The following is a 27,562-nucleotide window of genomic DNA, read 5'->3' as shown; positions in this document are numbered from 1 at the left end:
TTATTACTTAGTAATATGTTAATAAATGGTGAGCTAAATGATTTAAAGGAGAAGTGCAGTCAGCAATGAATAATCAATGGATCATAATCTATAACTAATACATTTGCTGTAATTTAATGATTTTTGGGTGAATCAGTAAAAAAATAAAAGTAATAATTCTCGTTGCGATCACTGAGTCCGGGACCTTCCATTTTTGCCCAAATATAGTAACACCGCACTCCTGACATATTCCGGCAGTGGACCACGGACTGCCACTCTGGCTCCCTGAGCCTGACCCTTAACCCCAACACCGCTCCCTGAGCGCCGCACAACGGCAGCCAACTGCTACCCAAGGGGAAGGGTTAAATGCAGAGTGTTAATCTCATTGCACTGTACCTGTGACAGTATTGACAATTAAACAATAGCCAAACCAATTTACACAGGAACAGATTAAAACCTTTCAGTAAATCATAAATGACCCACATTCACATACTTTTATTAGTAGAAACTGCACTTACAATATTCACCACTGCTCAGCGCAAAGCACCTTTTTCCTCTGAGAACAGAACAGCTGGTGTTTTGTCAGACCAGCATACCCCATCAGACCAGCACACCCATAGTCAATACGCATGTGCAAGACGTCAGATTTGCATAAACGTATGCTAGTCCCATTTATCCCTTTAGTTTTGTGCAAAAAATACACTTTAATGTACCTTACCGGCCTGTATCCCTTTAGTATTGTACAAAAAAAAACTGTATGGTCATATCGCCACACGCTTCAAAAAGGTAATTAAATATTTTTTTTTGTACATGACTAAAAGGATCCACACCCATTGCGGTAGTTTATTAAAGTGTATTTTTCATACAAAACTAAAGGAATAAACTGGTATTGACTATTGGTATGCTGGTCTGATAGAATTTGGCTTTCTTGGACTCTCAATGAATCATGGGATATCGTAGGCTACAACGGCCCCTTCCTTCAAACTCCAATCTGAACGGACCTTGGCGCCACGCTGTGATGGAATCGGTCAACGAATCTGGAGGACGCAGTCCCTGAAAATCAAAGTCTGTATATGTTCCCAGGTACAGTAGTTAAGCACTTTATCAAATATTGCTTAAAATATGTCATTCTGACTGTTGATAAGAAATCTTTCAAGAGGAATAGAATGTAAAATCGAAGACTTCCACAGATGTTTTTGAGGAGGTTCATCTCCAACCCATTTAGTCATAAAAGCTTTTCGGCGCAACATAGGCAAAAATTTTAGTTAGTATATTATTGGTTTAAGCTGTAGCTACTGCCTAGTTATCACACTGACCTCATCACACATTCTGCCAAAACCGTTGAAATGTTTGAAGCCAACTGTATAAGAAAGGCTCACTTTCCACAGTTGCAGGACAGATGGCAGTTTTTAAATGAATAAAACAGTTTATTTGAGGTATTTTCATAATTGTGAATAAGAGCTACGATGACGATGCAAATCATTGCCTCTTAATAAAATGACACCCTATCTTAGACTGATGTGCTATTTGATGCAAAGCCAATTTTCAGCAGATAAACATATTTGCTCTGTCAGATGTGTAATTTTCAACTACAAAGCAAATCAACTAATTGCAGATTCTTCACACGTAGCCAAGATAAGATAATTGCTTTTGCATATCCTCCTCTGCATTACGATGTAAACACTGACTGCACCTGCTGTCTGCTTACGTTAGAGATGCAATCTGTCAGGATTTCTATTCGTTTTTATACACTTTTATTAGTAGATCAGGCCCTGAGTATTTAATGTTGCAAAGGTCCAGTAGCATCTTTCTAAACTTTAACTCCCTTCAAATATCCCGTCAGAGTCAAGACTCTGGGTTGAACTGCTCAGAAATGCTAATACACTGTAAATGGAAGTTAGAGAAAACATTTTAGTTGCTTTAGTAGTTTAAACCTAAATGTGAGGAGGGATGAATAATTGTTTTACATGTAAGTTAGGCATATTGACACTTAAGTGCATAATGGAGATATCTGCAGCTAAAATAAGTCATGTTTTTTCTAAGAAAAATAAAATAGGCATGAATCTTTTTCATTAGTGCAATTTAAAAAGTTAAAACCAGGTATTTATCTTCACTGTTTAATGACACAGACACAATGTTGCCCAAATTCAAACCATTAAATCAGAGGTCTTCAACAGGGGGTCCGCGGCCCCTAGGGGGTCCGTGGAGGTACTGCATGGGGGTCGCGAAAGTCTTTGTTGATTACTTTTTTTTTTATATTCCCTCCTGCAATTTTTTGCACTAATTAAAATGTCTTTAAATACACATTAACATGAATTCAACACACTGTAGTAAACAGGTAAATGGAAGCAGAAGATGTCTTTCAGTCATCAATGCTCACATTCAGCAACACACAGGAGCTCTTTCAAACCTGGGCACCGTTTCATTCAGAACACCTGTCCCATAAACCAGGAATCAGATTCAATAAATACTTTAATAATCCCAGGGAGAAATTACTTTCGTTACATGATTCCATATGTAATAGAGTGACTATAGGACCAGTTTGATATAACACAATTTCATACAATATATATAATTAGGGGGTCCCCGCTCCATCTCGCAATCAGTTTGGGGGTCCTCGGCTTTGAAAACGCTGAAGACCCCTGCATTAAATCCATGAACAATGAGGGCAAATAAAGGTGTTTTTATGCGGGTTGCTGTGTGTGTGAGGCCAGGTAAGTTTGCCTTCGAAGTGCTCTGAATTAATAACTTTAGAACTTGCCACAGAGATCTTTGAGACATGCTTTAATGGACTTTCTGGTCAGATATGTTTTGGGCCTAATCTTCCCAGGAAGCATCAGTGTGGTGAATAAACACGGCAGGATTCATCATTATAGTTTAGCTGAACTCAGCAGATTAGTGGATTTAGCTTCAGCAAAGTGAGTCATTTTTACTTCTGCACAGCAGATGATGTGCTTTAAGAAAATAGTTGCTCAGCAGAATCAATGGAATATCATATTTTCATAGATTTGCAAACATTTCAACTGAAGTTTGAGGTTAAATGTATAAACTGCTAGCTGTGCAAAGCAGGAGTAAGTCTTGGAGTGGCTCAGTGGAGCTATAAATAGTTAATGCTCGATGTAACCTGAACGTCTCACTCAGGTCCACAGAAGCCTTAAAGCTGCACTGCAACTGTTATTCTTTTTTAAAAATAGCTGAATAAGTTCAGTAACCGTACCTTGATGAGTCATCGGTAAGCTGACCGTCCAGCTATGATGCATTCCTCCATTTTTAAAGTGAATCAAACCAAACACCTGGTCATGGTCCAGGCCGATGATTTCTGCTTTCATTCTTAGCTTCCATGCAGGAGTTTGCTGCTTCAGCATCCAGTCGTTGGATTGTACAGCCCATAATTCTCTTCCTTTGTATCTATATATATATATTTTACTTCTTATTAGCATCAATCATTTTTCAGTCCAGCAGCTAATGGCCTGTTTTGGGTTCTGACCAGAAACATTTGTGGTCCAGCAAGCTTTGCTCGTTTAAAATGTTATCTTTGCAGCTAAAACTATTCATCGATGTACAGTATGTGTTCATCGGATTGTTAGCTCAGTTTATTTCAATATATTTATGTAATCCAGCTGAATTCACTCTAATTTATGTAGAAGCATACTTCACTTTAAGTCATTGTCTTCTACTTTTTAATAATTAATCCAGAGAGAAGAACTGAGCCATTATAATGTTGCATCTAAATGCTCTGAGAACATGGCAGCTAAAACATTTTTTATTTAATTGATCAACTATTCAATCTAAGATGTTGTGCTGAAATGAAGGTTTTCAGGTGTCTATCGAGAGTCAGGGCCATCCGCCCATAGAAGTGTTAACAGGATATTAACACGGGGTGCAAGGCTAGATTACCACTGGCGGAAACCAAAGCAGTAATTACAAAACTTATCTCTGAAGGAAACATGAGTGATCGGCTGAATTTCTGCAGGATTAAGATGATGAGTCAGCGACATGTCCTCATTCTCATTTCAACCCGGAGAGACTCACACAGAGAAAAGCTGCAATTAGAAAAATATTCAGTTTATTTATGCAGGTAACACAATCATATTCTTCAACATATTTCTGAGGGAAACCAGCTGATTGCAAGGACTCATTGACTCTCCACAATTCCTCTCACTGGGCATGCATGTAGAGACAGTGGAGAGGAAAACCCTTTTATAACAGGAAGAAACCTCCAGCAGAACCAGGTTCAGTGTGAGCGGCCATCTGCTGAGGACCACTGGGATTCAAGGAGACAGAAGCAGATAGACATAAATGAAATAAGCTCTTTTGCACCCGGCAGAAAACTTTGATGCTATGAATCAACATCTGCTGGGATGAGTAACCTAGTGTAGAAAAGGATTAGAGAAGTCTTCAACCATGGCCAGAGGATGAATAGGACTGAGCATAGTCTGAGAAAGAGGGATGAGATGGTGTGCGGGAGAGGGAAGCTAGGCCAGAGCTAAATGAAGGGGATCGTGAAAGATGATTAGCTTTGCAGAAGGTGCTGCCCCTGCACTGATTGGCTGGAGCTGAACAAGGACATTGCAGGTGAAGCTGATGAATCTTCCAGATTGAATTTACACTTAAACTTAATTCCTTCCAGGGATGAAAGGATTGAATGCTACAGTTAGCTCTGCTATACCGACTCCAACATGTTCAACCAAGAACAATGCTTTGAATTAGGAGGCGGGGTCAAACATCCTACAAGAGCAACTCTATCCAAACCAGCCAGAGATTTTAAAGAGAGGATTTGTGGATTATTCAGTATAGTGGACCACAACATGATAAAGAAGAAGCTCAAAGTTTAGCGTTGATATCTTAGAACCTGATAAGAACATTCCTTCATTTAAAGAATTTCCTGAAAATTCAAGAACCACTGGGACAGAACCAAGCCGGGTTTGATGCTTCGCGTGGATTACAGAGGTTGACAGGATTTACACTGTAGATAATAATAAGCTGAATGCATTTTCTCCAAATATGTTAAAAATATTTTAATACTTGCTAGAAATAACATACAGAAAAAAAACTACTGGCCATGAGAAGTTCCATAAATTAAAATTCTATTTTTTTAATAATATCTCGGTCTCTCATGAGGACAGCTGCGTACTTTCAACCCTTTAAGGCAGATACTGTCAGGCTCAAAGGTCTCGCCTTTGTTTTTAAAGAAACTAAAATTAAAATACTCTGATAAAAGCCTGAATGTTTCATCTGAGCACCACCACTGTTCCTCAGTAGCACCGTGTAACCACTGCACCATCCGTCATAGTCTGGATGTTTAAAGTCCAAAGATGTTTATTTAGAGACATTTCCCTGGTTTAACTCTGGCAGATGAAGACGTCCCATCTCATATTTGCTCTTGCATGAGCATGTAGGGTCTCTGTCCGCCCTCTGCTTTCACCCACCCATTCCCCCTCCCTCTCTCTCCCTCTGTAAATGCCACAGGCCTCCCACCCCTCGCTCCAGATTTAGACCTCAGTCTCTCCCAGGCACATGGACCCAGCTGTCCGCAGTACAGGATTCCATCACCAAACTCTTTGTTTTGCACTTCCTGTGTGTCTCCTGGCCCTCTTCACCATGCCTTCCCTCCTTCATATTCATCGCCTCCTCATCTGAGATGGTTTTTATGCCAACATTGCCACTCGGCACAGACTGCCGTGCTCTGTGATGCCAATCCCTTCTTTGAACACCTTGGTTCCACAAAGGTAGATCTACCAGTCTTCTTGGTCATGGAGGCTTTTGCAGAGGTAAGTCTCCTTGCAGAGACTTACCTCTGCAAGGAGAGTCTCCCCCCAAATCTCCCCCCCCCCCCCCCCCCGCCACCCCCCCCTTTCCTGTGCATGTTGGTATCTGTGTTTAGACACCTCTCTGTAACTGAGAAGCTGTAAAGTAAAAACAGGCCGGCTACTCTTACACTCTTGAATGCTACGTCTCTACCTTCTATTTGAATTCTCAGTATAGCTTGTCAATTTAAGTACAACATGTGAAGATGAAAACACTTCACACTATTACTCCTGAGATGGGCACTGATAGCAGGTGTGAACGGTTATAGCAAGTTAAGCGTGCTCTGAGGTTCCCCTGCTGATAGCTACTTGAATTTCACAAATTTTTTCTTAAAATAAGTGCATTTGTTCTTAAATTGAGGAGGTAAAAGAGACACTTTGCCAATAGAACAAGACGATTTACATTTAAAATAAAGAAAACACAATAGCATTGTCTTATTTCAAGTGCATTTTATCTAAATATCTTGTTTTAAGAATAAAAATGCTCCTTCCATTGGCAGATCAGCTCATTAACCTACTCAAATGAATTGTAAATACACTTAATTTAAGACATTTTTGCTCATTTCTAGATTGTTTTTCCAGTGCAAAACAGGCCTCTTTTTGGAGCTTTTGCACATTTAGTCCTGATACCTCCACATATATGATGGCTGACACAAAGTGACACATATTTAACTAATACATTTTTTTCATTAATAATCCTTGGAGATATCATCTTTCTGAGTGGTTATCAGTTTCAAATACATCATCTGCAGCTTTTAACAAGTTTTATTTCAGGACTCCAATGAATTTAGCTCCCTTGACCTAATGGCTGGTTGGACCCCCTTAGCAACATAACTACAGTCAATTTTTTGCAGCAATTTACATACAACATTTACAACGCTGTGAAAAAATCAGGATCCACTTCTTTTTGAAAATTTGCTATAACTCAGCAACATTTGAAGATATTGGAGCAACCCAACTGCTTTACAGGAGAACAGAAGACCTCGCCTGATCAGCCAGGCCAACAGTTCCCTTTAACGACCACCTTTCAGAGACATAGACAGATATGGGGCTAACAAAAGAAGCCAAATGAAATGACCCCCATTCTAAAATGGGTGGACCTGTTCTTCCATTTCAATTTGCATGTTTTCTTAGCAAAAACAAGGCGTTGTTGGGCTACTATATGAAGCCTCAAACTCAAAATTATTTCAGAAATTTGAATTGAAAAAGCTTCCTGGATTGGGAAGTGAAACGTCTTCAAACTTGGAAGCAAGGTCCAGTGGATTGTTTTTGGGTTTTTTTTTTTTTTTTTTTTTTTTTGAAATGAGCATGATCAGCATTTTTAATTTGATTAAGGTCAGGACTTTGACTAGGCCACTGCAAAGCCATTCGGGAGATTTGTAGGTGTGTTTTTCATAAACATAATCCTGCAGCGTCCATGTCCAAGCACCCATCATAATTGTCTTTTGTTCTGTCTTTAAGGTCCCCTTGTTTGAGATGGATGAGTATGAGGAAGAGGAAGTCCTCTCCATGAGGAGCAAAGGTAGTTAATCCTTTTCAAAGAGATCAAACGGTGTTGGCTGCTCCTCAGAATTGGCTTGATTAACTGTTGAAAATATCGATGCATATTTTAGTGCTCGAAATGCTTTCAATCATGTTTTGTTGAAAAGGTATTAATCATGATTGAATATATTAGCTGTTCAATGCAAAGCAACTTTATGAACTATTTTTAAATATACCGAAATTTTAAAAGGAGCATTTTTTAAGGGTGTCCTGCAGACTGATAGACCTCAGTGGAACTAAAAATAGAACTCATGGGTCAGTGTTGAGTCTCGGTGCTACTCAGATTCAAAAATATGGATTTCATCAACATTTACATTATCTCCAAACAGAAACCCAAAGAGAGTTTTTTTTTTTTTTTATGTCTCCTGGCCCTCTTCACCATGCCTGTACTCCTGTTGTGCAGAAAATGATTGCATATTTTTTATTTAAGAGCTGAAAATCAACAGAACTGGAATTCTGCATAGAACTGCTTCACTCTCAATCAGCAGAAATAGATCTGTGAGGCGCTGAATGAAGATTTTATTTCTTTAAACAAAAACAGAAATGTGTACCAACTTCAGCCTATTATCTATGGACTTAGACCAATGGTGTCCAGTCTAAAGTACTGAGAGCCCATAGAGTATGTATTTTTTATTTTTTTTTTTATAACAAATGTTGTAAAAATTATTTCAATTATTTTCAATTCTATCAGTTCAGTTCTACCAGTTCAACAGTAAACTGTGTTTTGTAATATTTTCAGTCACATTTACAAAAAGGTTCCTGTGAACCTGGGAACTACTGGTCTAAATGAACTGCAGTGTGGCCCCTCCTCTTTTCAAGGTCCCATGTTACTGATGTTGCAGCCTAGCAACTGCTGTGCTGGCAAACTTTTGAATTCTGGTGAAGGGCCTCAGAAAACCATAGTGAGGGCTGTAAATGGCTCCTGGGCCGCACTTTCGACTCTGCTGGGCTGAACAGTTTAAAAGCATATTTTTAAAGAAAAACCGACCCAAAAAACTGACAGCTTTTATATTGTAAACATGTTATGCAAGACTCACTCTGGTATAGGCTATTTCTTCCTGGGCAACCCCATCGTTTGACCTGCAGCATGGCCGGTGGGCATGTGTTGTAGCATCACTGATGCTACACATTCACCTATGACATATTATTTTCCTCATGTTTTATCTCCCTTGCTGTTATTTCTTTTTTTTTGTAGGTGCCTCTTCATATGCTACGTACCCCATGGCGCCTCCTGCAGGAACAGACCCTGACGCTTACATTTACATGAACTTCATGAAAAGTCACAGTTGCTACGATGCCATGCCCAGAAGCTCCAAACTGGTCATTTTTGATACAACACTGCAGGTGCAAACTCTGACAGTAAAGGCATAAATTCCTTAATTTTTTTTTCTATTAATTAATTTTCTTTCTCACTCAGGTGAAGAAAGCTTTCTTTGCATTGGTGGCTAACGGTGTGAGAGCAGCACCCCTGTGGGACAGCAAGCTGCAGTGTTTTGTAGGTGGGCAAAGAAACATCTCAGTGTTTGTAAAGAGGAATTCTCAGCTGGTTTACTCTTAGTGGACACCTTAGATATGGAAGCAAATCGTTTCCATATTTAAAATGAAAAAGCATTTCCAGAAATGCTTTCCATCTTGTTCGGTAGGGGGCGCTGTGCACAACTGTATTGCATTACATTGTAAGCATGCCGGCAGAAAACTGGTTGAATTGCCGGTCTGACTATCGGGACATACTTAACGACCGCAATGACCAAAACAGTGGCAGAGCTACTGAGGGAGGCCGCTGCTGCTTTAAAGCAAGTGCCTGCTTCTAACGGACCTGTGGCAATGGCGAATGCTCCTGAGTTTCCCGCCGGCATGCTAACAATGTACTGCAATGCAGACGTGCACAGTGCCCCCTACTGAACAAGATGGGTAGCCCGGTCAGCAAGGACCAGAGGAAGAGCGGCTGCTGACGTCACTGTGCTGCCCCCACCGCTCAGAATGCTTTTTCCTTTTCGAGTTATGGACAGTACTTTGCAGGCAGACCACGAACACGGAAAAGCAATGTGCGCTGTGTTTTCTCTTTGATTATGGCATAAAATGTGCAGTCTTAAAGAAAAAAATGCAAATGCAAATAGGATGATTGATTGCTAATTTTATTTATGAGTCAAATAATGCAGCCACATCCTTAAAATGAAAAAGCATTTCAGAAAATGCTTTTTCATTTTCAAATTTTAAATTTCAAATTGAATTTTGGTATCTATTTGCTGGGGTACATTGTGAAAAATAAATCTCAAATGTCTTTTTCATTTTAATGAAGTAAAAGGATGAGCGGTGTTAAAGAAGAAAATGAAAATGCAAACAGGATGATTGATTACTAATTTCATATATGAGTCAAACAATGCAGCCACATTCTTAAAATGAAAAAGCATTTCAGAAAATGCTTTTTCATTTTGAATATGGTAAGGATTTGCTTCTATACCTTAGAAACCTAGTGGATTCACTTTTTTAAACAAACTTTAGAATCATTAAAACTAGATGCGCCCTAAAGCTCTGAACTCCAGAAACTATTCTCAGCCAATATTGCCACGTAAATGTTTACCTGTTTGCTTCCTCTGCGATCAGAGGTTTAAGGTAGAATATGAAAATAGCATTACTGATTCTGAAATTAAGTCATTTTTCTAGCTGACATCCTGCAAGAGTCCCTGGGTTTGCATACAATAGCAGCCATTGCTGATTTGTGGGTTAAAGTTAAACCAAACAATATGAGATTATGGAGATTAAATGGATATGACAAAAAAGCATAATAATTGGGAAACATTCAACCACTAAAAAAGCTCTGCTTAAGGACATCTTAAAATTACATCCTTTTTAACAGGATTTACTGTTTTCTGATCCTCAGAAAAGCCTCCTACACTGGAAAAAATCAAAATCAAGAAAAGTCATTTTTTCTTAAAATAAGTGCATTTGTTCTTGAATTGAGGAGGTAAAAGAGACATTTTGCCAATTGAATAAAATAAGAAAACACAACTTCATTGTCTTATTTCAAGGGCATATTATCTAATTATCTTATTTTAAGAGTAAAATTACTCATTTAATTGTCAAACTATCCCATTTACCTACTAAAATTAAGGATGAATACACTTAATTTAAGAAATTTTTACTTATTTCTAGATAGTTTTTGCAGTGTAAAAGATGGTTCTTACACTCAACTTCAGTGGTTGACTGGTTAACCATGTGTCTATTCACCCCAGTTAAATGAACAATGATTGATGGATTTCACTCAGTCTGCACTTTATTTTATTTTTGCAAAGAGAGAACAGTTCATCATACTTACATGAGGCATATGCCTCACTTACTTAAAGTAGCCAGAGTCAAAACAAATTACAGACACTTTGTTTTAAACAGTAACATGAAATGAATAAACCTTGAGAAAGAATCTAGCCTATTATGGGAATAAGTATGTCTTTTCTCCAAACACGCCTCACTCAAACATGGCCTTGCAGGTGAATCTGACTGAGTTTTTCAGTGAATAAATAGCATAAATCAATATATTAAATAAGAGAAATCTAAATTTTCCGACCACAGACGGTTAGTACAGAGATGAACTATATATAAAGTGAAGTTACTGAACATAAATGATGTAAGAATGGACTTCAAAAAGGTACAAACAAATTAAAAAAACATCTTGTGGAGGGAGAAGTCCAATGCTATTGGTCTGCAGAGTTTACATGCAGATTGGTCTCCCCTGTTGATCGTCGCATTGTTAGAAATGTTCTGGTCCTCTATAAGAAGTTAACTGATTGCAAAGGACCTGTCAACAGCCTGAATGTTGAATGCAGTGTTTTTTTTTTTTACAGCTCTCTACCTCTGTTTAGCATTGTTTTTTCTATCATGAACTAAATGTCTTCCTTCATTCCTTCCTCAAACATCTGTCTGCTCTGGAAAAATAGTTTATTTCCCCTAGCTATAAAGAACTGGTCACTCCTGTCACCATGCTGCTCAGTTTGTTTTTAGAAATTTTACTCTTAGGAGGAACAGCTTCTGTTTGAGTACGTCTGAAGCTATCTGAGATGTTTTCAGAGAAAATATAAAGTTTATGGGATGTTTCAGAAGTATCTGAGATGACAACCTTTCCGCGTTTGTTCTTTTTCTTCTTCTGTTTAGTGGCATGATTACTGCATTTTCTAACTGCACTGTCAAAAGCCCAGTGAGAATATCCAAAGATCTATAAAGCTGTTATTGTAATTTATACTCACGTAATCTGTTCTGGCATTTAGATATTAATGGTTTCTGGTGCCATTTCTTCCCATAAAAAAAACACCTTTAGCTGGGAAAATAGTAGTCTCTGACTCATAAACCGATAGGCAATATTAGCTGAGAATGCATACCATTGCCTTTTTTAATATTTAGACAATCTTATATATCTCAATTTATTTTAGTTTTACCTTTGAAAATATCTCTAGACTCCCCTCTTGCTGATTAATGACCCTTGCTTTAAAACCACTGCTCTAAAATGTCAGGAATCCTTTTTGTTAGCTTGTTAAAAATAGGATGGAGATTCCCTTAAAAAGAATTATTTAAACAGTTTAGCCTGTTGTTTAAAAAAACTGATGCACTTTTATGAGTCCGTTCTACTATTTCAGAGAAGAAAGCAATTACTCATACTCATCTTCAGCTTTATCCAGGACCAGGCTGCCGGGGCAGCAGTCTGAGCAGCGAGTCACTGACTTCCCTCTCCCCAGGCCCTTTCATGTCCAGGGGGCATCTGAAAAAGATGTCTGACCAAGCTCAGGAAACTGGAGGAGAATGAGCTCTAGTCTGAGCCTCTCCTGAATGACCAAGCTCCTCTCTGAGTGCCCAGCCTTTCTGCTGAGCTCTCTCTTCACTACAACAGCCGGTTTTTTGTTGTGTTCTCATTTGTAAACAGGACCCAAGATATTCAAACTTCTCCATCTGAGGTAGGAACTCTTCTCCAACCTGAGTCAATTAGCCACCCTTTTCGAGTTCAGAACCATGTGGCATCAGACTTGGAGGAGTTGATTCTCAGCCCAGCTGCATCACACTCAGCTGCGAACAAGTCCAGTGCATGCTTTAGGTCTTAGGAGGAGGGACACACTATTGTCACTTGAAACACACTCTCTGATCCCCTCTCTTATGTAGAAGAACCACTAGCTTATCTGCCAATCTATGGTCACTGTCTCAGGTGTCATGATGTTAAAAAATGCGTCAGCAAAGGGTGCCGAACAACATCCACCCTCTGACAATGTCCTCATTCAGGGTCAGAAGCTCCCCACTCCCACTAAAATAAAGTTAGCAAAGCACTGCTTCCTCCCCTTGAGGGGCCGGATGGTTTGTCAGAATTGCTTCGAGGACAACCAATAGTCTTTCTTGATTGTCTCTCCAAACTCCCCCCAGGCTCAATTTTTTGCCACTGCGACCGCCCGGGCAGTGGCCTCACAATACCTGCTTGGTGCCTCAGAGGTTACACAAGCCAACTGGGCTAGATAAGATCCCTTCTTCAGCCTGAAAGCACCTCTTACTGCTGGTGTCTTCCACTAGGTTTCGGGATTGCAGCTTCGACAGGAACCACAGAGCTTATGGCCACAGTTACGGCCGGTTGCATCAGTAATACCAGCAGACAACATAGTCGACTTATTCTCCATGTCTCCAGCATCTCCCCAGAGGTTCAAGTTGTGTATGTCCCTTACCAAGGGCTCCAACAGACATTCCTAGCGGATCCTCACTCCTCTCTTTGGACTGCAGAGTATGTCGAGCTTCCTCCTCTTCCAGAGTATCCAGCTCAACACTAGGTGGTGATCGATGTGGCTGCTGGTGGAAGAATGCGACTACAAAGTCATTCATTGACCTCCGGCAGCCACTGTCAATTCTTACATGGGTCTTTGAAGTATCCAAGTAGAATGGATTCCGTACTAATCCCTTGTTGATGTGGTTTTATCAAATATTGATCAATGTTGACTGAGAGATCAAATATCATGGCTTCACCTCTGGCACCTTATCTATTTTCATTGGTGAAATTCCTTCACATTCTATGATAGCTGCTCTATGGTTATATGTTGTATCTAGACAGAGGAAATATGGTAATTCAATAATAAAGGAACTCAGTCTGAAATTGCCTTTTGGCTTCAGTTTGTCTGCTGTGGAATATTAAAATGTATTTTAGAATAACTGAATTAAAATATTAATGATTTATTCACATTCTCAATGTATCCATGAGCTGTGCAGTGAACAGAATTAAGGCTCTTTTAAACATGAAGATGTTAGGCAGGTGAATGACCTGCATTCAGATTCCACTCTGGTTTCAAATGTTTGAAAGGAAAGCAGGTCAGCAGTTAGGAGTGTTGTATTACAAACAGGACAAATGCTCTGCTCCTCATGACACTTGTACGGTAATTAAAATGGTAGCAGCTTTAAAAATGCATGCTAAGCTTCTAAACAGTAAGGAAACACTTGGGTTCAAGAGGTTTCTTAATCTAAGAACTGGTCACTTTTAACTACCACTTTGTCTTCAAAGATTATTTTTTTACGTTTAGCACATTCTGCTAAAATTTGACTTCCCACACAAAACATTGCCTCACATTTTTTTGTTGAAGTTACACATTTGCATAAACTCAATTGATTCTTTTTACCTCTTTTAGCAGATAAACCTCCAAAGCAGCAGTCTAGCAGTGCAAAACTTAGAGGGAGCATAATACATCAGCAGATCTATGTTTGTAATCTACCCAGAAACTCAGACCTGTGATCTGAACTGAAACCAAGGCTCCACAACATCAGTTCTGAGTAAAGTTTTGCAGTAGAAACAGGCAACTGATGTTTCTACAGATTTTTGTTTCCCAGCATGAAAAATTGCAGCCGTTTACAATTCGTAATTTAATGTCTTGCACCAAGAAAGAAGGTTAACGTGAAAATTCTGCTTGTGTTTGCAGGAATGCTTACTATTACGGACTTCATTAATATCCTCCATCGTTACTACAAGTCTCCTCTGGTGAGCTGCAGAATTGAATTCTCAATAACTGATCTCTCTGGTAACTGATGGGACTCTTCTCTGATTGTTGCACTGACAGAAACGGGATGTTCTTTCTGTCTGCAGGTTCAGATCTACGAACTGGAAGAACACAAGATAGAGACATGGAGAGGTCTGAACAAGAGTCTAGGGATTTCTAACCTCATCTGAATAACTAATTAGATTCATGGTTCATTATTGCAAATTTTAAAATCTCTAACAAATTGATTTTTATATCCGAGAATCAGGGTTAACCACTATACCAAAAGCTTACTTAATGCTTAACCTAATGGTTTTTATGGTAGTCTTTAACTAAAATGTGACTTGAGATAATGCTCTGATCCTTTTTTGTGTGATAATTTATATATTAAAACTAGTGCTGTCAATCGATTAAATTTTTTAATCGCGATTAATCGCATCAATGCCTGAGTTAACTCGCGATTAATCGCATTTTAATCGCACATTTTTTTCCTGATTGAAAATCATTTAAATACTCTCGATGACATACAAAAAAATACATACAGGCTAGGTTTGTGCCAATGTTCTTTTTTTTAAATGAAAACAGGTCACAGATACTGATTTATGCCATAGAAACATATGGCAAGAAGATGGGGAGGCATGTAGCAAAAAATAACAAATATGTAGCCAAAAAAAAGGCCCTGAAAACAGGCTGATGTAAAAGACAGTCTTTACAGTTAATACAGTCTTTTGAACAAAGACAAGCATTTTATCCTACTGCTATAAAATTTAGTAGAGTTAAAATTAGATGTTAATTAACCAAGGTAATAATGAACAATTTTCAATCAATACATCAAAATCAATAGACCGACATCACTAGATGAAGGTAGTCTATGCTCTCTAGAAAGTTACTTTTCAGCCTCTTAACAAAAATGAGAACACACACACACCCACTCACCCACACACAGACACACCCACCCACACACACACACACGCGATACCGACGTGTTGCGTACACAGACGGCAAGAGTGCTGCTACGAGATTCCATTTCACCTCAGTAATCAGTTTTCTCAGCGTATTTCAGGTTGCTACTAGTTACCAGACACTCAACTTGTTTGTTGGTGGTGGGGCTTAAAGAAAAGGCACTAGCGTCACCCAGTGTATGAGCGTCTTTTTCCCTTGAGGAGCTCCGCTCTTGAAGCCTATGAGAAATACATAGACTGGGGGAAAATAGCCCCGCCTCCCCGCAGGCTGCAGCGGGATGTACTTGGAAAAATTGTACCATAAAACCACATAGCGTTAATCTCACGTTAAAAAAATTATCGCCGTTAAAATGGCCTCGCGTTAACGCGTTAATAACGCGATAATTTTGACAGCACTAATTAAAACCAATTAGCACATTTTTTGTAAATAATTTGCCTTTGAGATAATTAGTCTTTGGTTAAACCAGCCTTTATTAGGGTTACAGCTACACAATGTATGCACAGCGGTATATAGGAGCTTAGATTTCCATTCAGGATCTCAGAAAAGTCTGAAGACATTTGGGTGGGAGGAGCGATAGCAGGTAACAAGGATCACATTGATCAAATGAAGCTTAAGAAACAGTAAATCCTGGTCTGATCTTAAATTTTGCTTAAAAAGCGCAAAGAAAAATTGTCTGTCTTCCTTTTAAGACTGCAGATCTGAAGTATGAACTTGGCTATTATCTCAAAACCATTGCAGTCTCCTCACTTATACCCAGAGGCCCTAATGCAGAAAAACAAAATCAATGAAATTAAACAATCACAACATTTTCCTTTACTCTAACGTGTGTTTCTAACATGTGTTTGTTTTTCCTGCAGAAATCTATCTACAGTACTCTGTAAACAGGCTCATCAGCATCAAACCTGAGTCCAGGTAAAAGTAATGTTCTTTTGATTTACTGCCTCAGCCTATTATTTAATCTCCACTTGAATAAAAAAAGAAGTCATTTTTCAATTCAGTTAAATAACATTATATTTCAAATTATATTTACTTACTTTAAATCAAAATTTTTTTTATATAGCTTAACATTAACTAGTTTGGTAAATGTATGCATCTAGAGCAGTGATTCCAAAATGGGGGTACACATATCCCTAGTGGTCTGTGAATGCATTGCAAGGGGTACATGAAGATATTTTATTTCTTAAGTAGTAAAATGAAATAGGGCTGGGAGCGGTTTTGCTTTCTAAAGATCCAGTTGATAAAATAAACAAGCTTTTATCAACCAAAAGTAAGTTTTTCTTTGAGTTCACCTTCAGCTTTTACAAACATCCAAAGCAAGCAGAGGAACAGACTGGATGTAGAGAACAGCCTGGGATCAGCTGGTTTTCACACTGAGCTATCAGAGCTAATCAAAGCAGCTCACAGGTTTATAATATGGTTTAAGTTTTTATTCATTTTGATTCCTTACCAACTTCCAGACAACATATTTATGTTGTTTTAGTAATTGAAATGGAAAGCATTAAATGCATAAGAATTAAATGCTTAAATTAAAAGATTAAGTAAAAAGTTTTTCTTTTAGAATCAGTTGTTGTACGTCCCACTTTTGGACGATCATCAATACTTTTGACTGAGAGGGGGGCTCATCGTAAGAAAAAATGCTCAGGGAATACTCTTTACAGGATCATTAATGACATCTAGTGGTAATAGTAGAAACAGCAAAGATTACAGTTGCATCTCTGTCACTATCACAGAATATTTATTCTATTTTTTTGTAGTTTTATGGTTAAAGCTAAACGCTAATACAAACCAAAAACTTGAATGCCAGTCAAATGACCTGTCATCCGACCCCGAAGGCCTGCCACCAAACAAAACTGCTCTCTCCATTTGTAATTGTTTCAGTTAACTATAATAAACCTACTGCAGACTTCAGGTTCAAATGAAACCTCCTGAACATGCAGGCCAGCAGTTGGCAGTTTCTCATTCTTACTGTAATCTTTAAAATCTTCCACCAAGACATTAACTGTTAAACAGAAACAATCAGAACAGGTGGGTTAGCAGAGTTATCTTCCTTAAGGAAGAAAATCAAGCAGTATTTTCTTAATGTGTCAAAGTCTAAGGAAATATTTTTGTCTCTTCAGTTTGTTTGATGCCATCTACTCCCTGTTAAAGAATAAGATCCACCGGCTGCCGGTTATTGACCCAACTTCAGGAAATGTCCTCCACATCCTGACTCACAAGCGCATCCTAAAGTTCCTTCACATCTTTGTAAGAAAGGAGTCAATTGGTGTAACTCCAGATTACATTTGAAGCTGTAGAAATGCCCAGACTTCGTCTCATCAGTGTGTTTGCTTCTGTAGGGATCCATGATTCCCAAACCCAGGTTTCTTCAAAAGCAGATCAACGAGGTGCCCATTGGTACATTTAGGCAGATTGCAACGGTCCAGGAATCTGCTTCTGTCTACGAAGCTTTGGCTATTTTTGTGGAAAGAAGAGTATCAGCCCTTCCTGTGGTTAACGAACAAGGTAGGACAGTCATCCGCTTTAATTCCAGATACTTCCAGTCAGTATAAGCTGACTGCTGAGGTCATCTTCTTGCTGGTTAAATGGCCACAAAGCATCTGGAGAAATGTTTGAAGCAGAGATGCTTGAAAAATAGAAAACACTAGTGATGGTTTAATGAGGCATCTTGAAGCATACAGGTGCTGGTCATAAAATTAGAATATCATGAAAAAGTAGATTGATTTCAGTAATTCCATTTAAAAAGTGAAACTTGTATATTATATTCATACATTACATACAAACTCATATATTTCAGATGTTTATTTTGTTTAATTTTGATGATTACAAATGACAACAAATGACAAAATCTCAAATTCATCATATCAGAAAATTAGAATATTACTGAAGACCAATAAAAACAAAGGATTTATAGAAATGTTGGCCAACTTAAAAGTATGAACATGAAAAGTATGAGCATGTACAGCACTCAGTATTTAGTTGGGCCTCCTTTGGCCTGTATTACTGCAGCAATGCGGCGTGGCATGGAGTCGATCAGTCTGTGGCACTGCTCAGGTGTTATGATAGCCCAGGTTGCTCTAATAGTGGCTTTTAGCTCTTCTGAATTGTTGGGTCTGGTGTATTGCATCTTCTTCTTCACAATACCTCATAGATTTTCTATGGGGTTAAGGTCAGGAGAGTTTGCTGGCCAATTAAGAACAGGGATACCATGGTCCTTCAACCAGGTACTGGTAGCTTTGGCACTGTGTGCAGGTGCCAAGTCCTGTTGGAAAATGAAATCTGCATCTCCAAAAAGTTGGTCAGCTGCAGGAAGCATGAAGTGCTCTAAAACTTCCTGGTATGTGGGCTGCGTTGACCCTGGACCTCAGAAAACACAATGGACCAACACCAGCAGATGACATGGCACCCCAAACCATCACTGACTGTGGAAACTTTACACTGGACTTCAAGCAACGTGGATGAAGTGCCTCTCTTCTCTTCCTCCAGACTCTGGGACCTTGATTTCCAAAGGAAATGCAAAATTTACTTTCATCAGAGAACATGACTTTGGACCACTCACCAGCAGTCCAGTCCTGTTTCTCTTTAGCCCAGGCAAGACGCTTCTGACGCTGTCTGTGGTTCAAGAGTGGCTTGACACAAGGAATGCGACAGCAGAAACCCATGTCTTTCATACGTCTGTGTGTGGTGGTTCTTGAAGCACTCACTCCAGCTGCAGTCCACTCTTTGTGAATCTCCCCCACATTTTTGAATGGGTTTTGTTTCACAATCCTCTCCAGGGTGCGGTTATCTCTCTTGCTTGTACACTTTTTTCGACCACATCTTTTCCTTCCCTTCGCCTCTCTATTAATGTGCTTGGACACTGAGCTCTGTGAACAGCCAGCCTCTTTAGCGATGACCTTTTGTGTCTTGCCCTCCTTGTGCAAGGTGTCGATGGTCGTCTTTTGGACAACTGTCAAGTCAGCAGTCTTCCCCATGATTGTGTAGCCTATAGAACTAGACTGAAAGACCATTTAAAGGCTTTTGCAGGTGGTTTGAGTTAATTAGCTGATTAGAGTGTGGCACCAGGGGCCATCAATTTTGAACCTTTTCACAATATTCTAATTTTCTGATATGATGAATTTGAGATTTTCATTTGTTGTCATTTGTAATCATCAAAATTAAACAAAATAAACATCTGAAATATATGAGTTTGTATGTAATGTATGAATATAATATACAAGTTTCACTTTTTAAATGGAACTACTGAAATCAATCTACTTTTTCATGATATTCTAATTTTATGACCAGCACCTGTATGAACACATTGCCAAACTGTATTGATACTGTTTCACAGAATACTGACACCTGCTGGACATTCAAAGACACTACAGGCAGCTGATTTGACAGACTAAACTGAAATGATTGGATGACCTGGTACAATGATATTATTTAAGTTATTGTAGATTATATTATATTATTTCATATCTATGTTTAAATTTAAAGTATTTTTGAGAGTTTTAGATGTAGTCAATAAATAATGTAAACATATATCATAATGTGAAAATTTAGGTGAAAATGTCAAGGAGGATACTTGTGGACTAGGACTTATAATCATATTTTTAAAACAATAAGTATAGTAAAAACCGTAAATAAACTAAGAGTCAAAAAAGAAAAGTAGGACACGAGAAAATTAAAATTAAAATGCAATGGCTAAAACGTTCCTATTCCTTTTTTGCTGCTCCAAAATTCTTGATAATTTTAATGATGTTCCCTTCTGGCAGCAGCAACTACCATCGTGTGTTTGTGATAACTGGTAATACCACTTATGGAGGAAGTTTGTCAAAATATTTATTTCAAAATTGTTTATGTAGCCACATATTTCAGCCACAGGGATTTCCAGCATGAAGTGCCTGCTTCGGGACATGGACTAGTTAGACTCGCATTCTTCTTCAGGATTTTCCTCTAGACCAGGGGTCTTCAACGTTTTCCTGGCCAAGGACCCCCACACTAATGGCGAGATGGAGCAGGGACCCCCTAATTATATATTGTATGAATGTCAAATAAGTATCAAACTGGTTCTATAGTCACTCTATTACAGATGGAGTCTTATAAAGAAAGTAATTTCTGCCTGGGATTATTAAAGTATTTCTGATTCTGGTTCCTGGTTGATGGGACAGGTGTTGTGAATGAAACGGTGTCCAGCTTGAAAGAGCTCCTGTGTGTCGCTGACTGTGTGCATTGATGACTGAAAGACATATTTGACCTCCATTTATCTGTTTACTACAGTGTGTTGAATTCATGTTTATGTGTATTTAATGACATTTCAAATACTGGAAAACATTGCAGCGGGGATATAAAAAAAGTCTAATCAACCAACACTTTCGCGACCAGCATGCAGTTCCTCTGTGGACCCCCTAGGGGTGGCGGACCCCATGTTGAAGACCTCTGTTCTAGAGAACAGAAACCACAGTTTAATAAAATATGGTTGGCCTCACCAAGCAGCAGATAGTAGTCCCAGATCAGTTTTTTTTTTTTTTTACTTCAGATGTGATGGGACAAACCCCTGAGCCGTGTGTCATAATGTTCTTGTTTAACTGTTTCAGGCAAAGTTGTGGCACTGTACTCCAGATTTGATGTCATTGTAAGTCTACTCAATCTCTATAAATTAAACTATCTTTTTATTGTGATTTTTTTTTACATTTTCATAAATTATTTTTTTTTTTTTACTGTTTTAAGAACCTTGCAGCTCAAAAGAATTACAACAATTTAAACATGACAATGAAAGAGGCCATTGCATCAAGATCCTGTTGGGTGGAAGGGGTCCTCAAGTGTTATCCCCACGAAACTCTGGAGACCATCATTGACCGTATAGCAAAGGCTGAGGTAATACCGATCTCTGCAGCTGCAGGACTTTAGGTGTCTTACTGTATGTACCCTATAGAAAAACAATCCACTGGATTTTTTTTTCCAAGTTTGAAGATGTTTCACTTCCCATCCATCGCTTTCAGTTTTTTTATTCAAAATGTCAGAAATAGCATTGAGTTCGAGGTTTTATACAGTAGCCCAACAAAGCCTTGTTTTTGCTTAGATAACGTGCAAATTGAAACTGACGAACTGGTCCACCCCTTTGGAATGGGGGTCATTTGACTTATTTGTTAGCCTGCAATGCTCCATACCTGTCTATGTCTCATAAAGGAAACAAAGGCCAGTGGATTGTTTTTTTTTTTTTTACTTTTTTGGAATGACTATGACTTGGATGACTGAAAATCTTCACCAGCAACCTTTAATATGAATCTTATCCATGACTAGTTAAATATGTTTTCCTAAATGTGTTTTAAAATTTCCTATCAATAAAAAAAAATCCTCTTGTAATTTGTCAAAACTCATAATTACTTTAAAATATATATATTTTTTTTTATTGTTTCACCCATTGTCGACATTACATACCTGTGCAATGCTTGCTAGGTTGATGACACGGTTAGTTCTTACTGGACTCACCACAGTAAGAGTAAACACAGGAAGGCTTATATTACCAGAGCTGTTTTTTTTATCTTATTGTGTTTAACTGGTGTAAATTTAACCAAAGCCGCACTGAGTTACTGCTGTAAAAGTTACATTAAATGTTAGGCATGAAATAACTGTTGAAACAAGCAAAGCTGATCGACTTTTAAGATACTGTTAATTATATTAGTTGGAGTTAACTCCATCGGCCAAAGCTAACATGCAACCAAAATCAAATCAGAAGATAATGAATGGCTGTTTAAAGTAACATCTTTCAGTCATTGCATCATTCTTTTGTTTCATTCAGACTGGGTGCGTTGATTATGGCAAACGCAGTGGGTTCACATAGAGTTTTTATATCAACCGGTGAGAGCGTTCACTGCTCCGCCTGCACCTCCTGCTACTAGATAGATTTGAGGTGTTGTCAAACAGCATCACCACATGGAGAGAGCAGAGCGGTTATTGCTTAAGTTGAAACCAACTTATCCTCAGCAACTGGGGATAAGTATCTGTCAACACCTGGAAACGAATGCATGACCTTGCTCGTGAACAAAGGATTCACAAAGCTTCTCCAGGAGCAATGTTTGCTTAATAGCTGGTGTGGCCGGCCCCAGACCTACCCTACCGGGCCCTGGACAGAAAAGGAGGCAATGATAGCCCCTTTATCCAGAGACGGATCACTGGGACACAAGGGGGGCACACATAGGGATGGCCGCACCCACCAGAGAAAAAGCAGGCAAGAGCAACCGGAGCCTGACCCCTGAGGGGCCAAACCACAAAGGGGCTCAGTCCCTGAGGGACTCGACCCCGGAGGCCATAGTGCCTGGGTCCCAGGTGGCCGCGATAGCAAGTCCATAGGCTCCGCCAGGGGCCAGTCATGCTCAAGGGGGATCAGGATGAGAGATGAGGGTCTGAGGTCTGGGGGTGAACCACCTTCAAGCGGGGACCCCACAGGGCCAGGGACCCAGGCAAGGCAGCCAGGAATGGGACAGCGCCCACTGAAGTACCAAACCCTGCACCCAGAGAGCTGTCAGTGCTGCAGCATCAAGAAAAAAAATAAAAAAACGGGGGTGGCATCAGGCCCTGCTAATACTTGGGCCTAAATCAGTGCGGCAGCAGTGGGAGTGGCAGGCGAGGCAAACAGCAAACCTGACAAGTAGAGAGAAACAACTTCACATTCATCCAGTCAGATTCACACAATCCTGCCTTACACCCAGACAGACTTATATAAGCACACAATGAAGATACGACGGGGAGACTTGGAAAGCAAATGACATGGAGTTGCCAGCGACAGGTCCAAAGCAAAGGGTCTGGGAGGCAGTAATTAACTGAATATGGGGCATGAGGCCTGCTAACTGGCCTGATACTTATCACTGCCAATCACATAGATTGTCTGTTAATTTTTTAATTCAAATATAAATGAGAAATTATACAAATAAATAAAAAGAGTTATACAGGTAATGGAAAAAATACATTAACATGGCCTATAATGTCAACTAAAAAGGAAACATTCAAAGTCAAATGTCTTTATTTAAATTCATATTCAAAAAAGTTTCTAAATAAAACTACCTGAGAGCATGGCTAATTGTTCTGTGCATGAGCTAACTCTGTTATGCTAGAGGAGCTGAGAGCAATAAAACCCTCTTCCTAGCTCTCTTTTTTTCTTGACTGATAGGAGTAATACTGCAGAACACAGGATAAAAGCAGAGGAGCTGCATGTCCTCATGTTAGGACATAGGAAACATAACACCACAGTGGTTATTTCAACTGAAACACTGAACATAAAGAAATATTGATGCAGGGTTATAACCAAACTGTGTTGTATTTTCTCTTTAGGTTCATCGACTAGTTTTGGTCGACAGAGAAGATGTGGTGAGGGGGATTGTCTCTCTTTCTGATATTCTGCAATCTCTGGTTCTCAGTCCTGCAGGTATTGATGCTCTGTACTCTTAACAACAACCCTTCCCTCACCCACTTCTTCTTCTGTCCTTTATATGCCTACCCATCTACCGTTCTACCTTCTGATTTCAAAAGACTCCTTCTCCTCCCGAGGAAAAGCATATTCTTGAATGCACTAAGGGTGTTTTACTCCTTTTCCTAACTCCAGGCATACCTCTTAATCCCCCTTTTCCTTGTTTGCTTTCCTACCAACAAATAAAATTCTTCCTTTCTTGTCACCTCTTTGGCAACACCCTTTAAACATGTATTTCCCAGCATCCTTTATGTCAATGGTGGGATGAATCATCAATCCCCTAATGTATTTCACTTATATCCAGGATTGGGTCAAGGGCATGGAAGGTTGATGGGAGAAACCCAGACATTCCTTTCCCCGGCTACATCCTCACAGATCCCATTTTGCTCGAGACGAGACAGAACGCTTCCAGGCCAAGATACATTGCATGCCGATACATTTTTAAAGTAAACCTCCACCTTGTGGCATTGCAGAAAATTGTGTTTCAAACTCCCCTGAATTGATCAATCTTTCAAACCTATCAGGTCACATTAGGTAGAGCAAACTTCCCCTACTTCTTGCAGTCAGATTCTCTTTCTTGTGACCATTGATGAGGGTTTACATGTAGAGAGATGAACCCAGCTACACCTTTGGCTTAGATCTTTCTTGGAGACTGCCTTCCTGCTGACGAAACTCCAGTTCATCTATCCATCTCCTGCAGACCCTCTCAAATCATTTATTCTTTTTCCAGTTGAGAACCTTAGTCTCGGATTTCAAAAAGCTGACTCTAATGAATTTAAAGAAGAATTTAAAAAAACTGCAGATTCATGGCCTGGAAAACTTTCTACCAAAACTTTAAGACTTTACTCAGTTCTTCTGCCTTTGCCAATATTTGGACATCTTGCCAAACAGCCAAGATGTCTTACCAATCTGCCTCTTCAGTATCATCATCAACAACCATCAACAATATCCATCTCTCCTATGAAAAGCCAGTATCCCAGGTAGGAAGCCCATCCACGCTATCAGTGGCTGCTTTGTCTGAGCTTGAATCTGAAGCTTACTGCTGCCTTTTGAGCTCTAAATCTTCTCCCCCAAATCTTCTGTGATGTACAAGAACTTGATTTCATAACATGACATCAATGATGGGAGAAGGTTTCCTCAGTAATGTCACTGGGATTCAAAAGCACTAGTAAGATAATGGCTCCAGTATGTTTATGTCGTAGTACACCTTAGTCTTTCCATGCATGTAGACTTTGGTCTAGTGAATGCATTGACTGGTCTTGGTTTGTGTAAAAGGAAGTACCATCCTTTATTAATTTTTGATTGACACCTTGCCAGTTCTCAAAACCAGAAAAGATTTAAGGATGTCGGAGGGCACTTAGTAGTCATTTGTATGTAAACGAAGGCATCAGTTAAACATAAGAGGTCGCTGTTATAAAAACAGGAATTACATTAGTCCTTTACTTTCTGCCATTCACAGAGAGTAACACGAAGAAAAGCCAATAGTGGTGATCTTTCTAATTCAAAATATATTCAGTCCATTATTCAGCATGAAAAAATATATCTAGTGAAAAACACTCAAGAACATTGATAGTTTCTATCTCAGACCAGAAGCTTTTATTATAAGGCCAAATACAAAAGTTAAATGACTAAAAGTTCAAAGATTAAATAACTAAAAGACTAAATGAGCACTGTTTGATAAAGTGTCCTAGATTTACAGGTCTCAGTTAGCATGGGAATCATTAAATATATGACAGGACAATAGAAGAAACAGAAATTTTGTTTAATTTAGAATAGATTCTCATCTCTCAGGGCAATGTGGTAGCATGACTTAGGTTTGCAAAGTTGCTAGGAATAGCAGGACTACCAAAAGAATTTAGGACACATGGGACCAAGGTTGGAAACTTTTTGAGAGATCCAGTACAGTACATCACAGCACCTAACATCAACAATGTAGCAGGAAGGAGGATGGTTGAACACTTGGCTGTACTTTAAAACCATAATCTACATACATCTGAGGGCCTTGCAATCTGTGATTCTATCTGAATAATGTACATGTAAGGACTCTTACGCCAAAGTGGAAGAGCGGCAACAGTTTACATGACAAGTACTGTCCAAATACTGCTGGCACTAAGGAAGGAAGTAGGAAAAGGAAGCTGGATGTTTCCTATTAGTAGTAAAAAAAAATAACACTCAAGTTCTTTCCAGTCAACATCCAGTTTAAAACCCATCTGAAATGCTGTGATGGTGATGCATAAAGACTTGAATGAATTAAAGATATATTATAAGGCTAAACTCATATTTCTTCAACCACTGCTTGGTCTGCTGTTAAACCATGGGGTTGACAAACCATCTTAGACACTGATTCGGTTTATTTATTGTATGTGACAAGTTGGTCTTTTAAAAGCTGTTGTTAAGACTTGCCCTCCTTATGTTATTTTCAATATTTACAATTAAGAAGGTTGGTGAGTCCTTTTGCACAACTGTATGAAGACAAAATTTTTTTTAAAAGCCAGATCCTGCTAGCCTGATGCATTGGACAGTCTGCATTGCATTCATGCTTTAGCATCAATATTCTCTTTTCCAAACCAGCTGCTCAGTTACTGCTCATTGTTTATTTAAAAACTTTCAAGAATACTTAGTGTCTTCTTCACTTGTTGGAAATCACCAGGGGTCTCATTTATTTAGCAGAGTTTGCATGAGGGATTCATAAAAATCATAGCCTTTGCATGGTTGTTGGCATACACAAATAACAGGACCCGTTTTATGCATACAGAAGCTTTATAAATGAGACCCCTGGAGTCTCTGAAGAGTAAAACAGTAAGAGCTCATGCATTTTCTGCATGAGCCAAATAGCCGAGACAGGACCAATCGTCAAAATTTTGGTGTCAATCATTCGATTTCATCCTGGACACTACAGAAAAGGGGCTAAAAGTGTTAAAAACCGGAATTTTCCTTTAACATAGATGGCTTCCTTCACGCTCCTCCCAAACAACAGAGACATAGACAGGTATGGGGCATTGCAGGCTAACAAAGGGCACCAAAGACCCCATTCCAAAGGGATGGACCCGATGGTCCTTTTTAATTTGCATGTTTTCTAAACAAACACAAGACTTTGTTGGACTACTGTATAAAGCAACTAAACTCTATTTCTGACATTTTGAATTGAAAAAGCCTCCTGGTTAGGAAGTGAGACTTAGAGACTTAGGATCTGAATGTGCTACATTATGCAATAAGACCTGGAGAACTTTGTGTCCAAGTACAAACTAAAATTGACAAGTCTGGATTGAAATAATTTAGGAATACTGGTTTTTATGCTACTCTTATTGGTTTTCTCACTAAAACTGTTTCCAGATATTTACAAGTGGCCAAGCCTTCAAGTGTAAAGGAAAACAAGATGGCAGCGGGTGATGTAAAACAGGATGATAACATGACAAAGTAAAGCCCATTGGAGCAGAGCTTCACAACGGCACAGGAGCAGGATGCGCCAGGACAACAAATTCAGCTTTTCCATGAAGGCAAAGCTTCTGAATGAGTGACAGACGAAGAAAAAAGGAGGGAAATAAAACTGAAGATGCTCATGGAAATATTTCTAAACCAGCTATGATTTGAGATGAACTTGTGGCCAAGTGTTGGATACACCAAGGTGAAAAGAAACAGTCTCTGCTCCAAAAGAACTGTAATGATAAGATGTACTTACAGTCCTATCACTGTGAACAATACCTTTCCGTCACCAAGTACAATATCATTTTATCTTTGATATAAAACACCGACATTGAACATATGAGGCCTACTGCTGGTTTATTGTTTATTCGGTTACAAAAGAACAGGGAAGGTTGAGATACACCATTCGCTATAAC

The 27,562-nt window shown here is 39.0% G+C and overlaps 1 protein-coding gene across 2 annotated transcripts; it reads left to right on the top strand.

Moving 5' to 3' along the window:
* The first annotated feature begins 5,449 nt into the window (after nucleotides 1–5,449).
* prkag3b (protein kinase, AMP-activated, gamma 3b non-catalytic subunit) lies at nucleotides 5,450–27,289 on the top strand. Of its 2 annotated transcripts, XM_038301429.1 has the most exons (14): nucleotides 5,450–5,750; nucleotides 7,248–7,308; nucleotides 8,524–8,672; nucleotides 8,746–8,827; nucleotides 14,255–14,313; nucleotides 14,419–14,464; nucleotides 16,132–16,186; nucleotides 17,392–17,518; nucleotides 17,611–17,776; nucleotides 20,854–20,891; nucleotides 20,987–21,133; nucleotides 23,588–23,681; nucleotides 24,645–24,703; nucleotides 27,057–27,289. In XM_038301429.1, the coding sequence occupies exons 1-14, from the start codon at nucleotides 5,733–5,735 to the stop codon at nucleotides 27,111–27,113; spliced, it is 1,158 nt and encodes a 385-aa protein (XP_038157357.1). In that variant the 5' UTR covers nucleotides 5,450–5,732; the 3' UTR covers nucleotides 27,114–27,289. The 2 variants fall into 2 exon arrangements, with proteins under 2 accessions (XP_038157357.1, XP_038157358.1); XM_038301430.1 differs by lacking the exon at nucleotides 24,645–24,703 and having other exon boundaries at nucleotides 5,451–5,750.
* The last annotated feature ends 273 nt before the right edge of the window (nucleotides 27,290–27,562 follow it).

This window comes from Cyprinodon tularosa, unplaced genomic scaffold (assembly GCF_016077235.1).
Source record: "Cyprinodon tularosa strain WSP-4 unplaced genomic scaffold, ASM1607723v1 ctg467, whole genome shotgun sequence".
Lineage (NCBI taxonomy): Eukaryota > Metazoa > Chordata > Actinopteri > Cyprinodontiformes > Cyprinodontidae > Cyprinodon > Cyprinodon tularosa.
Note: the sequence above shows the minus strand (reverse complement) of the source record. Positions and strands in the feature narration are given on the sequence as shown.

What these genes read in the sequence shown, in the direction of transcription:
- prkag3b (XM_038301429.1), top strand. An exon ending in CCTCTCCATGAGGAGCAAAG is followed by an intron (nt 7,309 to 8,523) that starts GTAGTTAATCCT and finishes TTTTTTTTGTAG; the next exon opens with GTGCCTCTTCATATGCTACG. An exon ending in ACCGTATAGCAAAGGCTGAG is followed by an intron (nt 21,134 to 23,587) that starts GTAATACCGATC and finishes TTTTCTCTTTAG; the next exon opens with GTTCATCGACTAGTTTTGGT.